The sequence below is a fragment of the Nycticebus coucang genome, chromosome 18, assembly GCF_027406575.1.
Source record: "Nycticebus coucang isolate mNycCou1 chromosome 18, mNycCou1.pri, whole genome shotgun sequence".
Classification (NCBI taxonomy): Eukaryota; Metazoa; Chordata; class Mammalia; order Primates; family Lorisidae; genus Nycticebus; species Nycticebus coucang.
This window is the reverse complement of record NC_069797.1, coordinates 11,678,324-11,696,277: the sequence shown is the minus strand read 5'-3', so window position 1 is coordinate 11,696,277 and position 17,954 is coordinate 11,678,324. Positions and strand designations below refer to the sequence as shown.

Genomic DNA, 17,954 nt, shown 5'->3' with positions numbered 1-17,954 from the left:
AAGTGTCTATTCCTTTGCCCATTCTTGAATCTAGTTGTGTTTTCTTGCTATAGTTTTCTGAATTCCTAACATACTTTGGATATTAATAATCCCTTACCTTATGTGATTTGCAAATATTTTGTCATTCTATTAGGTTGTCTCTTCACTTTTTTTTTTTTTTTTTTTTTGAGACAGAGTCTCAAGCTGTTGCGCTGGGTAAAGTGTCGTGGCATCACCTCTCACAGCAACCTCAACCTCCTGGGCTCAAGCGATTCTCCTGCCTCTGCCTCCCAAGTAGCTGGGACTATAGGTGCCCACAACTCCCAGCTGTTTTTTGGTTGCAGCCGTCATTGTTTGGTGGGCCCAGGCTGGATTTGAACCTGACAGCTCAGGTGTATGTGGCTGGTGCCGTAGCTGTTTGAGCCACAGGCACCAAGCCCTCTTCACTTTTTTTTTTGAGACAGAGTCTCATTATGTTGCCCTCAGTAGAGTGCTGTGGCATCACAGCTCACAGCCACCTCAAACTCTTAAGCTTAAGCAGTTATCTTGCCTTGGCCTCCTAAGTAGCTGGAACTACAGCTGCCTGCCACAATGCCCAGGTATTTTTTTGTTGTAGTTGTCACTGTTGTTTAGCAGGCCCAGGCCAGGCTCAAACCTGCCACTCTCGGTGTATGTGGCCAGCGCCATACTCACTGAATTACGGGCATCGAGCCTGTCTCTTCACTTTTGTTTCCTTTGCTGTACAGAAGTTTTTTAGCTTGATACAAATTCCATTTGTCTATTTTTGTTTTGGGGATCATATCCCCCCTGCACAAAATCACTAACCAGAATTTTTTTGTTTTTGCTTCTTCCTTTTCTACTTTTTTTCCTTCCTTCCTCCCTCCCTCCCGTTCCTCCTCTTCCTTCCATCCTTCTTTCCTCTCACTCTGTTGCCCTGGGTAGAGTGCAGTGGCATCAGCCTAGCTCACAGCAACATCCAACTCCTGGTTTGAGTGATCTTCTTGGCTCACCCTCCCAGGTGAGCCAAGAAGATCACTACAACGCCCAGCTAGTGATCACACCACAATGCCCAGCTAGTTTTTCTATTTTCAGTAGAGTTGGAATATCACTTTTGCTCAGGCTGGTCTCAAACTCCTAAGCTCAGGCGATCCACCTGCCTTGGCCTCCCAGAGGGCTAAGAGTATAGGCATGATCCACTGCACCCGGCCACTACCCAGAATTTTCTGGGTTTTTTTGAGACAGAGTCTCACTCTTTTGCTCCAGGCTAGAGTGCCATCACCTCAGCCTAGTTTACAGCAATCTCAAACTCCTGAGCTCCAGCAATCCTTCTGCCTCAGCCTCCAAGTAGCTTGGACTATAGGTGCCTGCTACAATGCCTGGATAGCTTTTTAATTTTAGTAAAGACAGGGTCTCACCTTTCTCAGGCTAGTCCCAAACTCCTAAGCTCAAGTGATCTCTCTGCCTTGCTCTCTCAGAATGCTGAGATTACAAGCAGAGCCACCATGCCTGGCCTTAATTGCAGCTTTGATTTGCAGTTCTCTAATGATTCGTGATGTTAAGCATCTTCTCACATGCTTGTTGTCAGGAAATTAAATGGGTACAGCTTTATTTTGGCAAAATGAAAGGTTCTGAAGATAGACAGTTGCACAACAGTGTGACCATACATAATGTCCTGAGATATATACTTAAAAATGGTTAAAATGGTAAATTTTATGTTATATACATATTTTTTATTTTACCACAATAAGAGGAAGTTTCCATTGAATCACACACTCTATATGGGTGAATTATATACTATGTGACTTATATCCCAAAACTATTATTAGAAAAGTTTAAAACACTAGGCATGGTAGCATATCCCTGTAGTCCCAGCTCCTCAGAGGACTGAGGCAGGAAGATAACTTGAGCCCAAGAGTTGGAGGTTGTAGGGAACTATGATGATGCCATTGCACTCTAGTGCTTCAGCCTAGGCAAGACTCTGTCTTTCCCTTGCAAACAAATAACAATAAAGTTAAAAATAAACTCAGAACTTTGTTTTTAGGTTCATATCAGGCAAAGATGTCAATGTTAAATCAATAATATTTGAAAATATCAACTTTGATCATTAGTAATGTTCCAGAAGATAAATTCACATTATTTAATATGATAATGAAAGACACAGTAATCAACTTTTTTTTTTTTTTTTTTGTAGAGACAGAGTCTCACTTTACTGCCCTTGGTAGAGTGCCGTGGCGTCACACGGCTCACAGCAGCCTCCAGCTCTTGGGCTTCCACGATTCTCTTGCCTCAGCCTCCTGAGCAGCTGGGACTACAGGCACCCGCCACAACGCCCGGCTATTTTTTTTTGTTGTTGTTGTTGCAGTTTGGCCGGGGCTGGGTTTGAACCCGCCACCTTCGGCACATGGGGCCGGCGCCCTACTCACTGAGCCACAGGCGCTGCCCAGTAATCAACTTTTTAAAAGAATTCTTTAACATGAATAAATGATTTAATTATCTACACTTCTCTTTATAAGTTTTTAGTGCCAATTTTATTTGGTTCAGCTAAGTAATTAAAAATCACAGAATGGGTCTTAAAAACCAAAAGGAGGCCTGGCACACTGGCTCACACCTATAATCCTAACACTCTAGGAGGCTGAGGTGGATGAATTGTTTAAGCTCAGGAGTTCAAGACCACCCTGAACAAGAATGAGACCCCATCTCTACTAAAAATAGAAAAAATTACCCAGGTGTGTTGGCAGGTGCCTGTAGCCCCAACTACTCAGGAAACTGAGGCAAGAGGTCACTTGAACCCGGCAGTTTGAGGTTGCTGTGAGCTATGAAGCCACAGCACTCTCCTCAGGGTGACAAGGTGAGACTCTGTCTCAAAAAAACCCCTCAAAAACCAAAAGGCGAGCTTCACTAAATTACGTCGAAGGTCCCTTTCAGCCTGGAGTTCCCTACTCTGTGACCTAGGAATGGTGTGGTCTCCACTAGGTTAAAGGACAGCAGATTATAGACTGCCAGGCTTTAAGGGGTCTTAGCAATGAACCATCTACCAGGGGAGCAAACACTGGTGTTTTGGGGTCACAGCAAGCTCTAGTGCCCTGCTTGCCTCAAACTGACCCAGACATTTGGACACTAGAAAGGCCTTGCAAGTACAGCCAGTGCCCAACCAGACCCTGGCTCTACCAATCATTCCCCATCTGTGTAACTTGGAGCAGCCTTTCATGGGCCCAAGTTCTTTTTTTTTTTTTTTTTTTTTGCAGTTTTTGGCTGGGCCAGGTTTGAACCTGCCACCTCCGATATACGGGGCCAGCACCCTACTCCTTTGAGCTATAGGCACCCCCCGATGGGCCCAAGTTCTTATCTTTGAAAGGTAGATGATCATGCTGACTACACAGTGAGGTTATGGAAGAAATAAAAATAGGGGATGTGGGCTTGGCGCCTATAGCTCAAGTGGCTGAAGCGCCAGCCACATACACCAGAGTTGGTGGGTTCGAATCCAGCCCGGGCCTGCCAAACAAGCTGCAACCAAAAAATAGCCAGGCGTTGTGGCAGGCACCTATAGTCCCAGCTACTTGAGAGGCCAAGGCAAAAGAATCGCTTAAGCCTAGGAGCTGGAGGTTGCTTGAGCTGTGATGCCATTGCACTCTACCCTGGGCGACAGCTTGAGGCTCTGTCTCAAAAAAAAAAAAAGAAATGTGTGGGTGGTGCCTGTGGCTCAGTGAGTAGGGCACCGGCCCCATATACCGAGGGTGGCGGGTTCAAACCTGACCCCAGCCAAACTGCAACAAAAAAAAAATAGCCGGGCATTGTAGCGGGCTTTTGTAGTCCCAGCTACTTGGGAGGCTGAGGCAAGAGAATCTCCTAAGCCCAGGAATTGGAGGTTGCTGTGAGCTGTGTGATGCCATGGCACTCTACTGAGGGCAATAAAGTGAGACTCTGTCTCTACAAAAAAAAAAAAAAAAAAAGAAATGTGCATTATAATCAGCCCAATGTCTAGAACCTAGCACTTCATCAATTTAAGACATCCTCAATTGTACAATCACCATTATTTTACTAATTTCTGAGAAAGAAAGCAGCATGCTCATTTCCTTTTTTTTTTTTTATTTTTAGACAGAGTTTCACTCTGTCACCCAGGCTAAAGTGCCGTGGTGTCATAACTCACAGCAACGTCAACTCTGGGACTTAAACAATCCTCCTGGCTTAGCCTCCTGAATAGCTGGGACTACAGCCCCCTCTCTCCCCAACAGGCTTGGCTACTGTTTTCTATTTTTAGTAGAGATGGGGTCCCTCTTTTGCTCTGGCTGTCTTTAACTCCTGACTTCAAGAGAATCCTCCTGCCTCAGCATCCCAAGTGCTAGGATTACAGGTGTTGAGCTACTGCGCTGGACCTGGCATTTTCAATTCAATTATGACTCACCACCAGTTAGACTTATCTCAGTTTCAAACATGTTAAAGTATGAAAAAAACATGCGTTTAGGATTGATGATATTCAGTAAATACTTAAAATAAACATTAGCAAGTGTCTCAGCTGCATAGAAACTCAGTTCTGAGCAAGGGATTCAGAAGACTGACAACCCATGCTCTTCAATCAACCTCCATTACATTCAGTGGAGGAAACCCTATATATTCACGAGGTGTGGAAAAAGCCCAGAAGCCATCAGAGTATTTTTTTTTTTTTTTCCCCAGGTTTTGGTCAGGGCTGGGCTTGAACCCATCACCTCCGGCATATGGTGCTAGTGCCTCACTCCTTTGAGCCACAGGCGCGGCCCGATCAGAGTATTTTCAATAAGACAACTAGAGATGTTGGAACCCCCCAGACAGGTTGGTTGTGTGGCTGTTTTCCCACATCCACAACCAATTCTGACACTAACTGCCTAGAGCTAATGCAGGCACCACAGGTTAAGGGCTCAGTCCCAACAGATGGCCCCAGGTACCCCTCACATCTTTCCAACTTGGTTGAAAATTCAGGGGTTCCCACAACCCCCACTCAGGTTCACTAATTCATTATAACTACAGAATCAGGAAAAGACTCTCCTTATGATCCCCAGTTTATCATAAAGGACACAACTCTGAAAGAGCCAATGGAGGTGCCCAAGGCAAAGCCTGAGTGGGGAGTGCGGTTAGTGCCCCTCCCTACAGGGTACACTCAGTCCGAGTGGGGAGTATAGTAAGTGCCCTCCTTCTAGGGTGCACCCAGTCTGAGTGGGGAGTGCAGTTAGTGCCCTCCCTCCCGGGTGCACGTAGTCCGAGTATAGTTAGTGCCCTCCTTCTAGGGTGCACCCAGTCTGAGTGGGGAGTGCAGTTAGTGCCCTCCCTCCCGGGTGCACGTAGTCCGAGTATAGTTAGTGCCCTCCTTCTAGGGTGCACCCAGTCTGAGTGGGGGGTGCAGTTAGGGCCCTCCCTCCAGAGACAGGCAGTCCAAGTAGGGAGTGTAGCTGTCCAGGGGCCCCACCATGAATCACCTTGTAAGTATAAACTCAGGTGTATTTGAAAGGGACTTGTAATGAGTTAAAAAAGATATGCTAATTACTTAGGAGATTTCCAGGAACCAAGGACAAAGAACAAATAGTTATTTCTTCTTATACCACAGTATAAGAACATCTGGATTCCAGTCTCAGCTTTGCTACCTGTGTGCAACTTTGAGAAGTCTGAACTTGAGCAAGTTTCAGCTGCCCCATCTTTAAAATATGGAAGACTTCACCACTTGCCCTATAGCAGTGGTTCTCAAACTTGCCTCCTTGTTACAAATAGAAAAAAGGGGTTGTGACCCACAGATTGAGAACCACTGCCCTATAGACTGCTGTGAGGATCAAATAAAATATTACTTGTGAAAACACCTGGTGAATTCTTCAAGGCACAATGTAAAAGTTAGTTATTCAAAGTACAAGACTTTGAATAACACCTTCAACTTGATTTTCAGTTTTCTACATGGAGCTTCAAGAACATCTCAGGACAGAATAGCAGTTCATTTTCTAAGGGTGACTTTTCTTTTTCTATGTCCTTTGGGAAAAAATACACAGGCCAGCAAAAACTATGTCAAATTCTGTAATTTCTTTTCTTTGCCTGGTAATGATTGTAAAAAATAAAAATGAATATAACTTATTGTAATTCTCAGGGTGAAACAGTTGACTGAAAGCCACTGCATGTTTAAATCCAACATTTACAATAACCATTTGGAGGGTACAGTGACTTAATAAGAATCAAATACTATTTATGACAAATTTTAAACATCTTAGCAGTAAAAGTCTTTGTGAGAGAAAAAATGTAATATTTATTTGTGTGGGTAAATTGTTTGGGTTAAATCAAAACAAATTATTATCTATATTATTAAGGCAAAAGGCCATTATGAACATTTTCTCCTTCAAACAGATGTTGAAACTCTGCAGATCATAATACAGATATAAATATCAAAGGTCATTATGATTTAGATAGCTGTTGTCTATTGGACACTTTTGAAATATTATTCTTTAGCTCTGCCTATTTTTCTCATGGGTTAGAATTAGATACTGACATGTAAAAGAAACATGTGATCTAAAGCTGATTTTACCCAATATCCATTCTCCCTTTCTTGGAGAACCTGGAATGCTTAGCCCTAAATAAAGTCCATATATTATTTAGAGTCCTAGGCAATAATTATTAACAAAGCAATCATTTAAGTGGGCCATGTACCAAATCTGCATCTGCTGGGAAACAAAATGCAGCCCTGTGTACTTCTTCTTAATTGGGCTCTTAAGAGAGAGGACAAGCCTTCCAGGTACTATCCGCCCTTTGCTGGGGGCCTGCCTGTGGATGTGGCAGTGAGCCAGCTATATCCAGTAAGAAGCAGGAAGGGCCCCCGTTCTTGGAGTCACCATGAGTCCTGGACTGACAAAACATACGTTGATATATGAGAGAGAAATAAACCTTTTCCTTTCTATAACCTATCTTATAAATTTTATCTATTAAGATGATCAGTTTTTTTATATTATCTAATGATACGAGGAATTACGTGAGTATCGAATCTAAATATTCGATGAATGAATATCTTGCATTCTTGAAATAAACTCTACTTGATCAACTTAGCAATTAAAAAAAAAATCCAACATTTATAAGGCAGTAACAGTCTCTAGTACTCTAGGATCAGCTTTTACTTTCCCGCCACTTATAATACAGACTTGATGACTCATCCGACAACAGCCACCTTCTGCTGCATCCTTTAGAGACACTGACCTCTTCTAGACAGAGGCTAGACAACAGTCCAGAGGCTCAATACTTCTTACAAAACCCTAACCTTAATCCTATTCCTGGACCTGTTAGTCCAGAAAGCCCTGAAAAGGGCTGTTAAATGTGCCCCTGAGTATAGCTGTTCTAAGAACATTAGTAGTGTCTCATCCTGGGAATTATAAAAGTTATATTAGAGGACAGGAGCCGGAAGGAAATCCCACAGGTGGGAACCTTGCTATTTTCTGAAATTTTCAGATTGTTTAGAATTCAGGCATCCTCAAACTTTTTAAACAGGGGGCCAATTCACTGTCCCTCAGACCGTTGGAGGGCCGGACTATAGTTTTAAAAAAAAAAAAAACCATGAACAAATTCCTATGCACACTGCACCTATCTTATTTTGAAGTAAAAAAACAAAACGGGAACAAATACAATCACACTGCCGCATGTGGCCCGCGGGCCGCAGTTGGAGGACCCCTAGTTAGATCCTGCACTGATTCAGTACTCCATGCCACTGAGGCAGAAGCAGGCGTTTGAAGACATTTACATACCTCTGGCCTGGGTACCCCTCAGAGTATTTGTTGTTTAAACAAGAGCCTAGGGCCTCCAAAACTGCTCGGCTGGTGAAGTTCTCTGAGGCAATCAGCTCCAATCCAACCCTCTGCCGGTTACTCTCATTCTTGATGATGTTGTAAACCTTATAAGAAGAAAATAGACACTAGACATTTGGACTTTTTAGTTTAAAATTTTGCTCCAATCAAATCCATAACCTTCTAAAGAGAGAAAACACTATTACAGAATTGTAATGTGCCCTCAGAAGCTGACCATAACCCAGCTAACCAAATTAAGACAACTCATGTAATTCTTAAAGAATAGAACTAATCTTCCTCAAAGGCTTTATCTGGGAAAGAACCAACAGAAGTTAATGAATTAAAGAAAACAAAAATGATTTAAGAGAAAATTACCTTCAAGTATCCCACATAAATTTTAATTCTACACCATACTGTTATTTTATCCCTGTATTTCACCAAGTTTCTCCTGTCATAAAACTTATTCTTTGTTACTCTTCCTTAAAAAAAAAAAAAAAGAAGAAGAAGAAGATACTTTCCCAAAAAGTAGAGATAGAAAGCAAATTAGTGGTTGTCCAGGGTTAGGGACAGGATGAGTATGGGATGACTGCTTAAAGGTTTCTCTTTAGGGAGATAAAAATGTTCTAAAAGTGACTGCAGATGTACTAAAACCCACTGAAATGTACGGTAAGGGGAGGATAACTCAAAACCGCTGTAACTGTGACTCTTCCCCTTCTCCACTTCCTCCAGAGCACCCAGGGCTTTGTAGAAACTCAGAAATTGTACAAATTTGCCCTCAAAGTACTTTTAGCCACTGCCTCTAAATCTGGCAAGCTTATACTAACTGTAAGGTTGTCCCTAATACAGTTAATTTGACATCAGAACTAGAGCTTAAACAAAGGCCTCCACTATAAAAACATTTGTGAAGACCTCACTGATCTCACCTCAGTGTCACTGTCCTTGAGAGGCTGCACCAGCATCTTATCATGTGAGGACCACAGGTTGGCATTCTGGTGGGCCCCGTTGACTGAAGTCGCCATGGCACTGGTTCAAAGTTGCCTAAAAATGGGAAAACTGTATATAGCTTCCAACATTAAATTCAGTCAAAGTGCATCACAATTTGTTCTCCTGAATTGCTAAACTACGAACACATTTTTTTTGGCCTTTTCCTCAGAATTGCTTGGTAAACATGAGCATGTTCTATTGCAAAACCACTGTGTGGAACTTCTGGTTCCTTTTTGAACTGTGAAGTCAGCTCATCTTCAGTCAGTGATGAGAACTGACTCTCGTCTCTCCAGCCCTGCCCACCCTAGACCCTCCCTCTGCAAGGGTCTACGCTCAAAGAAACTGCATGGCTTATCTCCCCAACTGAACTACATTCCTCAAAGGCAGGTTTGTCACCCTCGGTAGAGTGCTGTGATGTCACAGCTCACAGCAACCTCCAGCTTTTGGGGTTAGCCGATTCTCTTGCCTCAGCCTCCAGAGTGGCTGGGACTACAGGAGCCTGCCACAACACCTGGCTATTTTTTTGTTGCGGTTTGGCTGGGGCCAGGTTCAAACCTGCCACCCTCAGTATATAGGGCCGGCGCCCTACTCACTGAGCCACAGGCACCGCCCTCCCCCAGTAGTATTTCATAAATCAATTTAAATATAGCAAATAGCAGCTATTCATTCAGTCAGGGCACATTTCTCCAGGCTCTAGAAAAGTACAAATGGGTGTTTTCCTTTAAGAAAGGCCTCTACTAGGCACTGAATTTAAGTTATCTTATTTTAATCCTAGCAACACTTTTTTTGTTTTGAGGGGGTAGGTTTGATACAGAGTTTTACTCTGTGACCCCAGGTAGAGTGGAGTGGTGTCATCATAACAGCTCACTGCATTCTCAAATACCAGGGCTCAAGTGATCTTCTTGCCTCAGGCTCCCAAGTACGTGAGACTACAGGTACACGCCACAATGCCCGGCTAATTTCTCTTGCTCAGGGTGGTCTTGAACTCCTGACCTCAAGTGATCCTCCTGCCTCAGCCTCCCAGAGTGCTAAGATTACAAGTAAGCCAACTGTGCTGGCCCCTAGCAACACATTATTATTATTTTTAAAAACTTCAGATCAGGGGCAGCGCCTGTGGCTCAAAGGGGTAGGGCACTGATCCCATATGCTGGAGGTGGCAGGTTCAAACCCAGCCCCAGCCAAAAACTGCAAAAAAAAAAAAAAAAAAAACTTCAGATCAATATGAGGGTACAAATGATTAAGTTACAATGCCATTTGTTAGGTAAGGTCCCTGTTGTAGTTGCGTCCCACTCCAAAGAGGTATGCCATATACCCTTACATTATGCCCATTAAGTGGGAGTATACTCCCTTCCTTCTTTTTTTTTTTTTGAGACAGAGCCTCAAGCTGTCACCCTGGGTAGAGTGCCGTGGCGTCACAGCTCACAGCAACCTCCAACTCCTGGGAGCAAGCTAGTCTCCTGCCTCCACCTCCCAAGTAGCTGGGACTACAGGTGCCCACCACAACGCCCGGCTATTTTTTGGTTGCAGCCGTCATTGTTGTTTGGTGGGCCCGGGCTGGATTCGAACCCGCCAGCTCAGGTGTATGTGGCTGGCACCTTAGCTGCTTGAGCCACAGGCGCCAAGCCCTCCCTTCCTTCTTGCCCCTCCCTTCAACTTGAATTAAACTGAGTTTTTCTCTAGTGTAGGTATGTACTAATTTGTCTAAAGGCTTCATGAATGCATTGGATTCTTGCTTTTCCATTCTTGTGATACTTTACTGAAGAGAATGTTCTCTAACTCCATCCAGGTTAATACAAAAGATGTAAAATGTCCATCTTTTTATGGCTGAGTAGTATTCCATGGTACACATATATCAGTTTATTAATCCACTCATGGGTTGATGGGCACTTGGGTTGTCTCCACATCTTGGCCACTGTAAACTGAGCTGAGATAAACAATCTATGCAAATGTCCTTATGATAAAATGATCTTTTTCTTCTAGGTAGATGCCTAGTAATGAGATTGTGGGATCAAATGAAAGGTCTATTTTGAGTTCTTTGAGGATTAGCAACACTAATGTGTTAATTTCTTCTATGTTTCAAGTAATGAAAAAGAGGCTAGGCTCGGCACCTGTGGCTCAAGCGGCTAAGGTGCCAGGCACATATACCTGAGCTGGCAGGTTCGAATTCAGCCTGGGCAGCCAAACAACAATGATGGCTGCAACAACAACAACAAAAAAAATAGCTGTGGGTGGCGCCTGTGGCTCAAAGGAGTAGGGTGCCAACGCATATGCCGGAGGTGGCTGGTTCAAACCCAGCCCTCGCCAAAAACTGAAAAAAAAAAAAAAGAATAGCTGGGTGTTGTGGTGGGTGCCTGTAGTCCCAGCTACTTGGGAAGCAGAGGCAGGAGACTCACTTGAGCCCAGGAGTTGGAGGGTTGCTGTGAGCTGTGATGCAACAGCACTCAACCTAGGGCGACAGCTTGAGGCTCTGTCTCAAAAAAAAAAAAAGAAAAAGAGGCTAAGAAAAGTAAAGTATCTTATTCTAGGGCTACACAGCAAATGGGCCACTCAGGTAGGAACTCAAAACTCCAAAATATATGCTCTGAGTGCCCCTTGGAGTTTCCGAGAAGCTCTAGGTAAAACATGGATCTTCCCTTAAGGTTTGCACATTTATATTTCTATCAGAAAACTATATCCTATTAAAATATAGATGACTGGAAAATACATTTATCTTAAAATATTTCTATAGCCAACTGTGGTGACACACACCTGTGGTCACAGCTACTAAGGAGGCTGAGGCAGGAAGATGGCTTGAGCCCAACAGTGTCAGGTTGCAGTGAGCTGTGATCATACATACCACTGCACTCCAGCCTGGGCAGAAAAGGGAGACATCATCTCTCAAAAAACCAAAAAGTAGGAAATGCTCTGGGGGTGGGGCCTGGGAGGAGGAGATGAACAAAAAAGTAAACTGAGGAGGTAAAAACAAAAGGACAAAAGGAGGTAAAAAACAGGCTGGTGGCTGGTCAGGGCAGGGAGGAGAGGGCTCCCTTTTAGGTAGCTGGGACAGGAGGCCTATTTGAGGAGAGGGTGTCTAGAGTGAAAGGGGCTAATAATGCACAAGGAGACAGCCCCTTTCCCAAAAGAGCACACACAGTATAATTTGCCAAATTATAACAACCATTAAAATAGCTTAATATTTCTAAATCACAGCAATCCTTCTTGATCTCTGGCAGAGCCAGTAATAAAGAAACTATCAATAATCTTTAACCAGGAAATTCCAAATGGGGCTTTCAAAGCAGTCATTATTGGAACATAATGACTAGGGACACTTCTAGCCCTGGTAGTAGCAAGGGACACTTCTGTGGCCAGAGTTGTACAGTTGTACCACTGCTTGCTTGGGCCATACTCAGCAAGGCTGGGTGGGTCCTTCAGCAGTCTTGACAGTGAAGCCTAAAAGGCTTGGGCTGGGCCCCCCGTTTCTTAAACCCCTAATGGCCAAGACAGGCCTTCTGGTCCTAGAATCCCAGAGAGAAACATTCCTTAAACACTACTCAAAGTTAAAAAGATTCAGTTCAGGAGTTAGAAGTTGCTGTGAGCTGTGATGCCATGGCACTCTACCCTGGGCGACAGCTTGAGGCTCTGTCTCAAAAAAAAAAAAAAAAAAGTTAAAAATTTTCAAAGGTGGCCAGCAGCACAGATGGGATATTTCTAAACCACTAAATAACTAAAGTTCATTTGGAAACCTCCTCTAAGGAGAGGTGCCCCTACAATGACTCTCTGAAAGGGATTTGGTTCAGGTCAAAGTCTCTACCTTCCTCTAGGACAGTTTGCTTCAGCATAACCACTTGCAGCCCTCCTGCCCTCACTGCAAACCCTTTTAGGATCCTAGATGCCGATTCCGAGTCACAGTTCCTTCCTAACCCTGGTAAGAGCTGTCAGTTCCCCACTCCTCTGCCCAGCAGCATTGTTACCCATCCATCTGGGGGCTTCTACTTTGCATCCTGTTACTGTTTAGGGTCAAGGAAGCCCCCCAAATCCAAATACATAGGTAGCATCTTACCTCGAGGTTGGCTGAAAAATATGTACAGTACTTTTAACTTCTCCCTTGCCTTTTTTTTTTTTTTTTTGCCTTTAAATTATGATAAAGTTGACCAGGTGTGGTGGTTCACACCTGTAATCCTACCAACTCTGGAAGGCTGAGGCTGGTGGATTGCCTGAGCTCACAGATTTGAGACTAGCCTGAGCTAGAGCCAGACCCCGTCTCTAAAATTAGCCAGGTGTTTTGGACTAGCCGGGCGTTGTGGCAGGCTCCTGTAGTTCCAGCTACGTGGGAGGCTGAGGCAAGAATCACTTGAACCCTAGAGTTAGAGGTTGCTGTGAGCTATGACAGCACTGCACTCTACTGGGGGCAACAAAATTAGACTCTGTCTCTAAAAAATAAAAAAATAAAAATAAATTATGATAAAGTAGGCTGGGCATGGTGGCTCACGCCTGTAATCCTAGCACTCTGGGAGGCTGAGGTGGGTGGATTGCTTAAGCTCATGAGTTCAAGACCAGCCTGAGCAAAAGTGAGACTCCCATCTCTACTAAAAATGAAAAACTGAGGCCAGAGGATTACTTGAGCCCAAGAGTTGGAAGTTGCTGTGAGCTATGATGCCACAGCACTCTACCCAGAGTGGCAAAGTGAAACTCTGTTTCAAATAAATAAATGAATAATGACAAAATACACATAACCTAAAGCTTACCATTTTAACCATTTTTAAATAAGCAATTCGGTAGCATTAAATACACTCTTGTTGTATAGCCATCACCACCATCCATCTCCAGAACTTTTTCAACACCTCAAACTGAAATTCTGTACTCATTAAACAAATTCCCCATTCCTCTCTCTGCCCAGCCCCTGGCAACCACCATTCTACTTTCTGTCTTTATGAGTTTCACTATTCTAGTACTTCATGAAAGTGGATTTATACAATATTTGCCCTTTCACATCTGGCTTATTCTACTTAGCATGTTTTTGAAAGTCTTCCATGTGACAGAACTTCATTCCTTCTCAAGGATGAATGGTATTGATATATATACCACATTTTTTTTATACACTTATTTGTTGATGGACCTTTGGACTGCTTCCACCTTTTGGCTGCTGTGAATAATGCTGTTATGAACATTGGCATACACATACGTGTTAGAGTTCCAGCTTTTCTTTTGGGTATACCCAGAAGTGTAATTGCTGGGTCATATGGTAATTTCATGTTTAATTAAAAATAAGGGTTTTTTTGCCTTGGCCTTATTAGGGGTGGGAAAAAAGAGAAGTTTTTGACATCTATGAGCTAAAAACTGTATTGTTATTAGCCTACAATGAATTCATTCATTCAATAAACATTTACTGAGCAACTTCTATGTCCCAGGCAGAGCTAGGCACTAAGAATATAGGAATTCTTCTCCTTAGGCCCTGCACTAATTAGAAATAGATAAAACATAAGTAAACAACAAAATACACGAGATAATTTCAGGTGGTGATGATTGCTTCAAAGCAGTAAATTGGTGGAAGCGACTTTCCATTGGGCCATGGAAAGCCCCTGAGCTGAAATTTCAACAGTGGACAGAAGCCAACCATATGAGATCTGGGGTGGGAGCAAACTAGGCAAAGCAAACACCAAGTGCAAAGACCCAAGATAGGAAGAGACGTGACTTCCTTCAGATTACTGTCAGAAATCAGGCTCATGTGGCTGAAGCTAGGGGAATAAAGCAAAGTCACAGGAGATGACATTCCAAGGCCCAAGAATAAGAGCAAAGATAGGAGAGCAGATTTTCACCTTGACATTACCTTTTTTTTTTTTTTGAGACAGAGTCTCAAGCTGTTGCCCTGGGTAGAGTGCCATGATGTCACAGCTCACACCAACCTCAAACTCTTGTGCTTAAGCAATCCTTTGCCTCAGCCTCCTAAGTAGCTGGGACTACAGGCATCCCCCACAACGCCCAGCTATTTTTTGGTTATAGTCGTTCGTCATTGTTGTTTGGCAGGCCCCAGGCTGAGCTACAGGCACCGAACCAACATTACATATTTTAAGAGTTTCAAACTGTTTTCTAAAAATCTCCTTCTTATCTTACTTCTCAACCCTTTCGTGAAATATGAAACTAACAAGTAAAAAACCTAATGGAGGATAAAGCTCTTTATGTAAAAGAGCAGGACATCTGACAAACTAGACACGTTTAATTCTCCCACTTCCCCGCAGGGAAGAGCCACACCTGGGAAGTGTGTGCTGAAGCTCCCTACAGAAAAGGTGGTGGTGACAGCATGGACTCTGGGTTCAAATCCCACTCTGCCACTTATTAATGTGCGACCTGAATTAATGACAACTCTATGTCTCAGTCTCCTCACATATAGCACAGGAATAATGAGAGTTCTGAAGCTAGGCGTGAGAGCTAAAATGAGACATCAGGCAAAAAATATTCAGAACACTGACAAAGTAGTAAAACAAAATTAGCAATTATTATTATTATTTTTTTTTTTGTAGAGACAGTTTCACTGTACCGCCCTTGGTAGAGTGCCGTGGCGTCACACAGCTCACAGCAACCTCTAACTCTTGGGCTTATGCGATTCTCTTGCCTCAGCCTCCCGAGCAGCTGGGACTACAGGCGCCCACCACAACGCCGGCTATTTTTTCTTTTTTTAGTTGCAGTTTGGCCGGGGCTGGGTTTGAACCCGCCACCCTCGGCATATGGGGCCAGCTCCCTAGTCACTGAGCCACAGGCGCAATTATTTTTATTAAAGAAACTTGAGAACTGCTTGAGGCCCAGTGTTCAAGACCATCCTGACCAATGTAGTGATGCCTCCTGTCTCTACAAAATTAAATAAAACAATTAGGTGGGCATGGTGGTTCCTATCTGAAGCCCATCTACTTGAGAGGCTGAGGTGGAAGGATCATTTGAGTCCAGGAGTTCCAGGCAGGGCAGTGATCTATGATTAGGACACTGCACTCCAGCCTGGGTGACAGAGTGAGACCTTTAGAGAGGAGGAAATAGGCTCAGAGAGCTAACTTGATTAGGGTTATATAATAATCAAGAGTCAGGATCTGAACTCTGGTTTACCTTTAGTTCCAAAGTCTTCTCCCAGGACACTACACTAAATAAAATCACAATTACCCAGCTCTGTTGCATGTTCCCTCAAGTAAGAAATTTAAAATACGGCTGCTCGGGAGGCTGAGGCAAGAGAATCGCGTAAGCCCAAGAGTTAGAGGTTGCTGTGAGCCGTGTGACGCCACGGCACTCTACCCGAGGGCCATAAAGTGAAACTGTGTCTCTACAAAAAAAAAAAAAAAAAGAAATTTTAAAATATGATTCCCTAAGAACCTAAACTGGTGTTTCCAGTCCAGCAACTGACTGAGAGCTCGTATCTGTGCTGACCTCAGCTGACCAGAGGGTCACTTAATTTCTGGAACCCTGAAACACAGGCACCAGACCAAGAACTTTACAATGCAATATTTGTATTGTAACGGGTGAAGATTGCGACCAGCTAGAAGAGCCCATCCCCCACTGGGACACGCGCCCAAAGTAGAGCCACCTCAAGTGTAGTGGCTGGGAGTGCGGACTTAGAGAAGCAGGGCTCTGCCACTAAGTGGACTCCTCTCTCTGAGCCTCATTTTCCCCATCTGTAAAATGGGGGAAACGCCAGCACTCAACGTGCCGCTTTGTCCGAGCAAGGTGAAGGGCAGTACTTAAAATGGAAATACCTGAGAAAAGTGCTCAGCAGAGAGCAGTTATATCCGCAATAAGCCTTCGCTTCTGTGCCAAGGCCACAGGCCACTACCATTACACCGGCTGTGCCTACGAACGGCGCGGTACGGCTGCCGCCGCCCACCCCCAGGCCAGGCGCTAACCCGGTACCCTCTCCCGGCACTCCGGCTTCACAGAGGCGCGGGGGACAGCGAGGAAACTGGGCACCGCAGAGCGCTCAACCGGCGCCGGCACGCTGACGCTCCAGGCCCAAAGCCGCTCACCTACCGGAATGGATCCCGCGCACGTTCCCAGCGGCGCCTCGGGCCTACGTTACCGCGGCTCCGACCAGAGTCCCGGACGCCCGAAATAGCCGACTCGCACTCACCACGCGCCCACAGCGTGAACCACTAAGCCAACTCCGAACTCCGAACTTGGCGCGCAAAGGCTCGAGCCCCTTCCCAGCGCAAGGTGCCGGGAGCCCCCGCCTGGGCACGCCCCCTAGAGCGGCCAATCAGAGTGCGCAACCAGGCGGATCCCGCCCCCAAATGCATGGGCGCTATTGGCTGCGGCTGAGGGGACCAGGACTTGTTCCTACTTCGCAGGGGATCTGTAGCCTGGTGCAGCTGCTTCCCTAGGGACAGGACCTGTTGGGATCGATCGGCTTTGTCTGCTGGCCAGGTTTGGGGGAGGGCGCGAGTATTTCCGGGACGACAGCTGAGGGCCCGCCCCATTTACTCAGGTAGGCCGCTTGGCCTTGGGATTGTAGGTGAATGTCCGTACTTAGTTTAACCTCGAGGTGGTCCTACTTCAGTTAGCACCATGGTCACTTTGGTAGGACAAACGTGGGTCCAGACCACAGCATTATTACTCTGTAGATCGAAACACCAGACAGGTCACTTCATTTTGTGACTTTTACGTTTCTCATCACTGAATTGGAAACATTTATATTTGCTCGGCTCAGCTGTCAGAATTAATAGACACCAAACATTGTGCTTGGCGCATGAAAAGGACTCCATACATTTTTTTTTTTTTTTTTGAGACAGAGACTCACTATGTCGCCCTCAGTAGAGTACTGTGCCGTCACAGCTCACACCAACCTCAAACTCTTGGGCTTAATCAATTCTCCTGCCTCAGACTCGCAAGTAGCTGGGACTACGGGGGTCTGCCACAACACCCGGCTATTTTTTGGTTGTAGCTGTCATTGTCGTTTGGCAGGCCCGGGGTGGGCTCGAACCCACGACCTTAGGTGTCTGTGGCTGGCGTCCTAGCTACTGAACTACACGTGCCCAGCCTGGAATCCATAAATATTAACTATCGTGCTGTGGCTCAGTGGGTAGGGACCCGGCCTCATATACTGAGGGTGGCGAGTTTGAACCCAGCCCCTGCCAAATTGCAACAAAAAAATAGCCGGGCACTGTGGCTGGTGCCTGTAGTCCCAGCTACTCTGGAGACTGAGGCAGGAGAATTGCCTGGGCCCAGGAGTTGGAGGTTCCTGTGAGCTGTGATGTCAGAGCGCTC

The 17,954-nt window shown here is 44.8% G+C and overlaps 1 protein-coding gene across 4 annotated transcripts in view; it reads right to left on the bottom strand.

Moving 5' to 3' along the window:
* SHMT1 (serine hydroxymethyltransferase 1) overlaps window positions 1–16,936 on the bottom strand; it is a 37,131-nt gene extending 20,195 nt beyond the window's left edge. Inside the window, exons 1-3 of one of the 4 annotated variants that reach the window (XM_053568614.1) lie at window positions 16,718–16,936; window positions 8,678–8,792; window positions 7,716–7,861 (exon numbers count right to left, since the gene is read on the bottom strand). In XM_053568614.1, the coding sequence (XP_053424589.1) occupies window positions 7,716–7,861; window positions 8,678–8,773 (242 nt within the window). In that variant the 5' untranslated portion in view covers window positions 8,774–8,792; window positions 16,718–16,936. The remainder of the gene's footprint in view (window positions 1–7,715; window positions 7,862–8,677; window positions 8,793–16,717) is intronic. The other 3 variants (XM_053568616.1, XM_053568613.1, XM_053568617.1) reach the window with 3 other exon arrangements.
* Window positions 16,937–17,954: the final 1,018 nt, after the last annotated feature.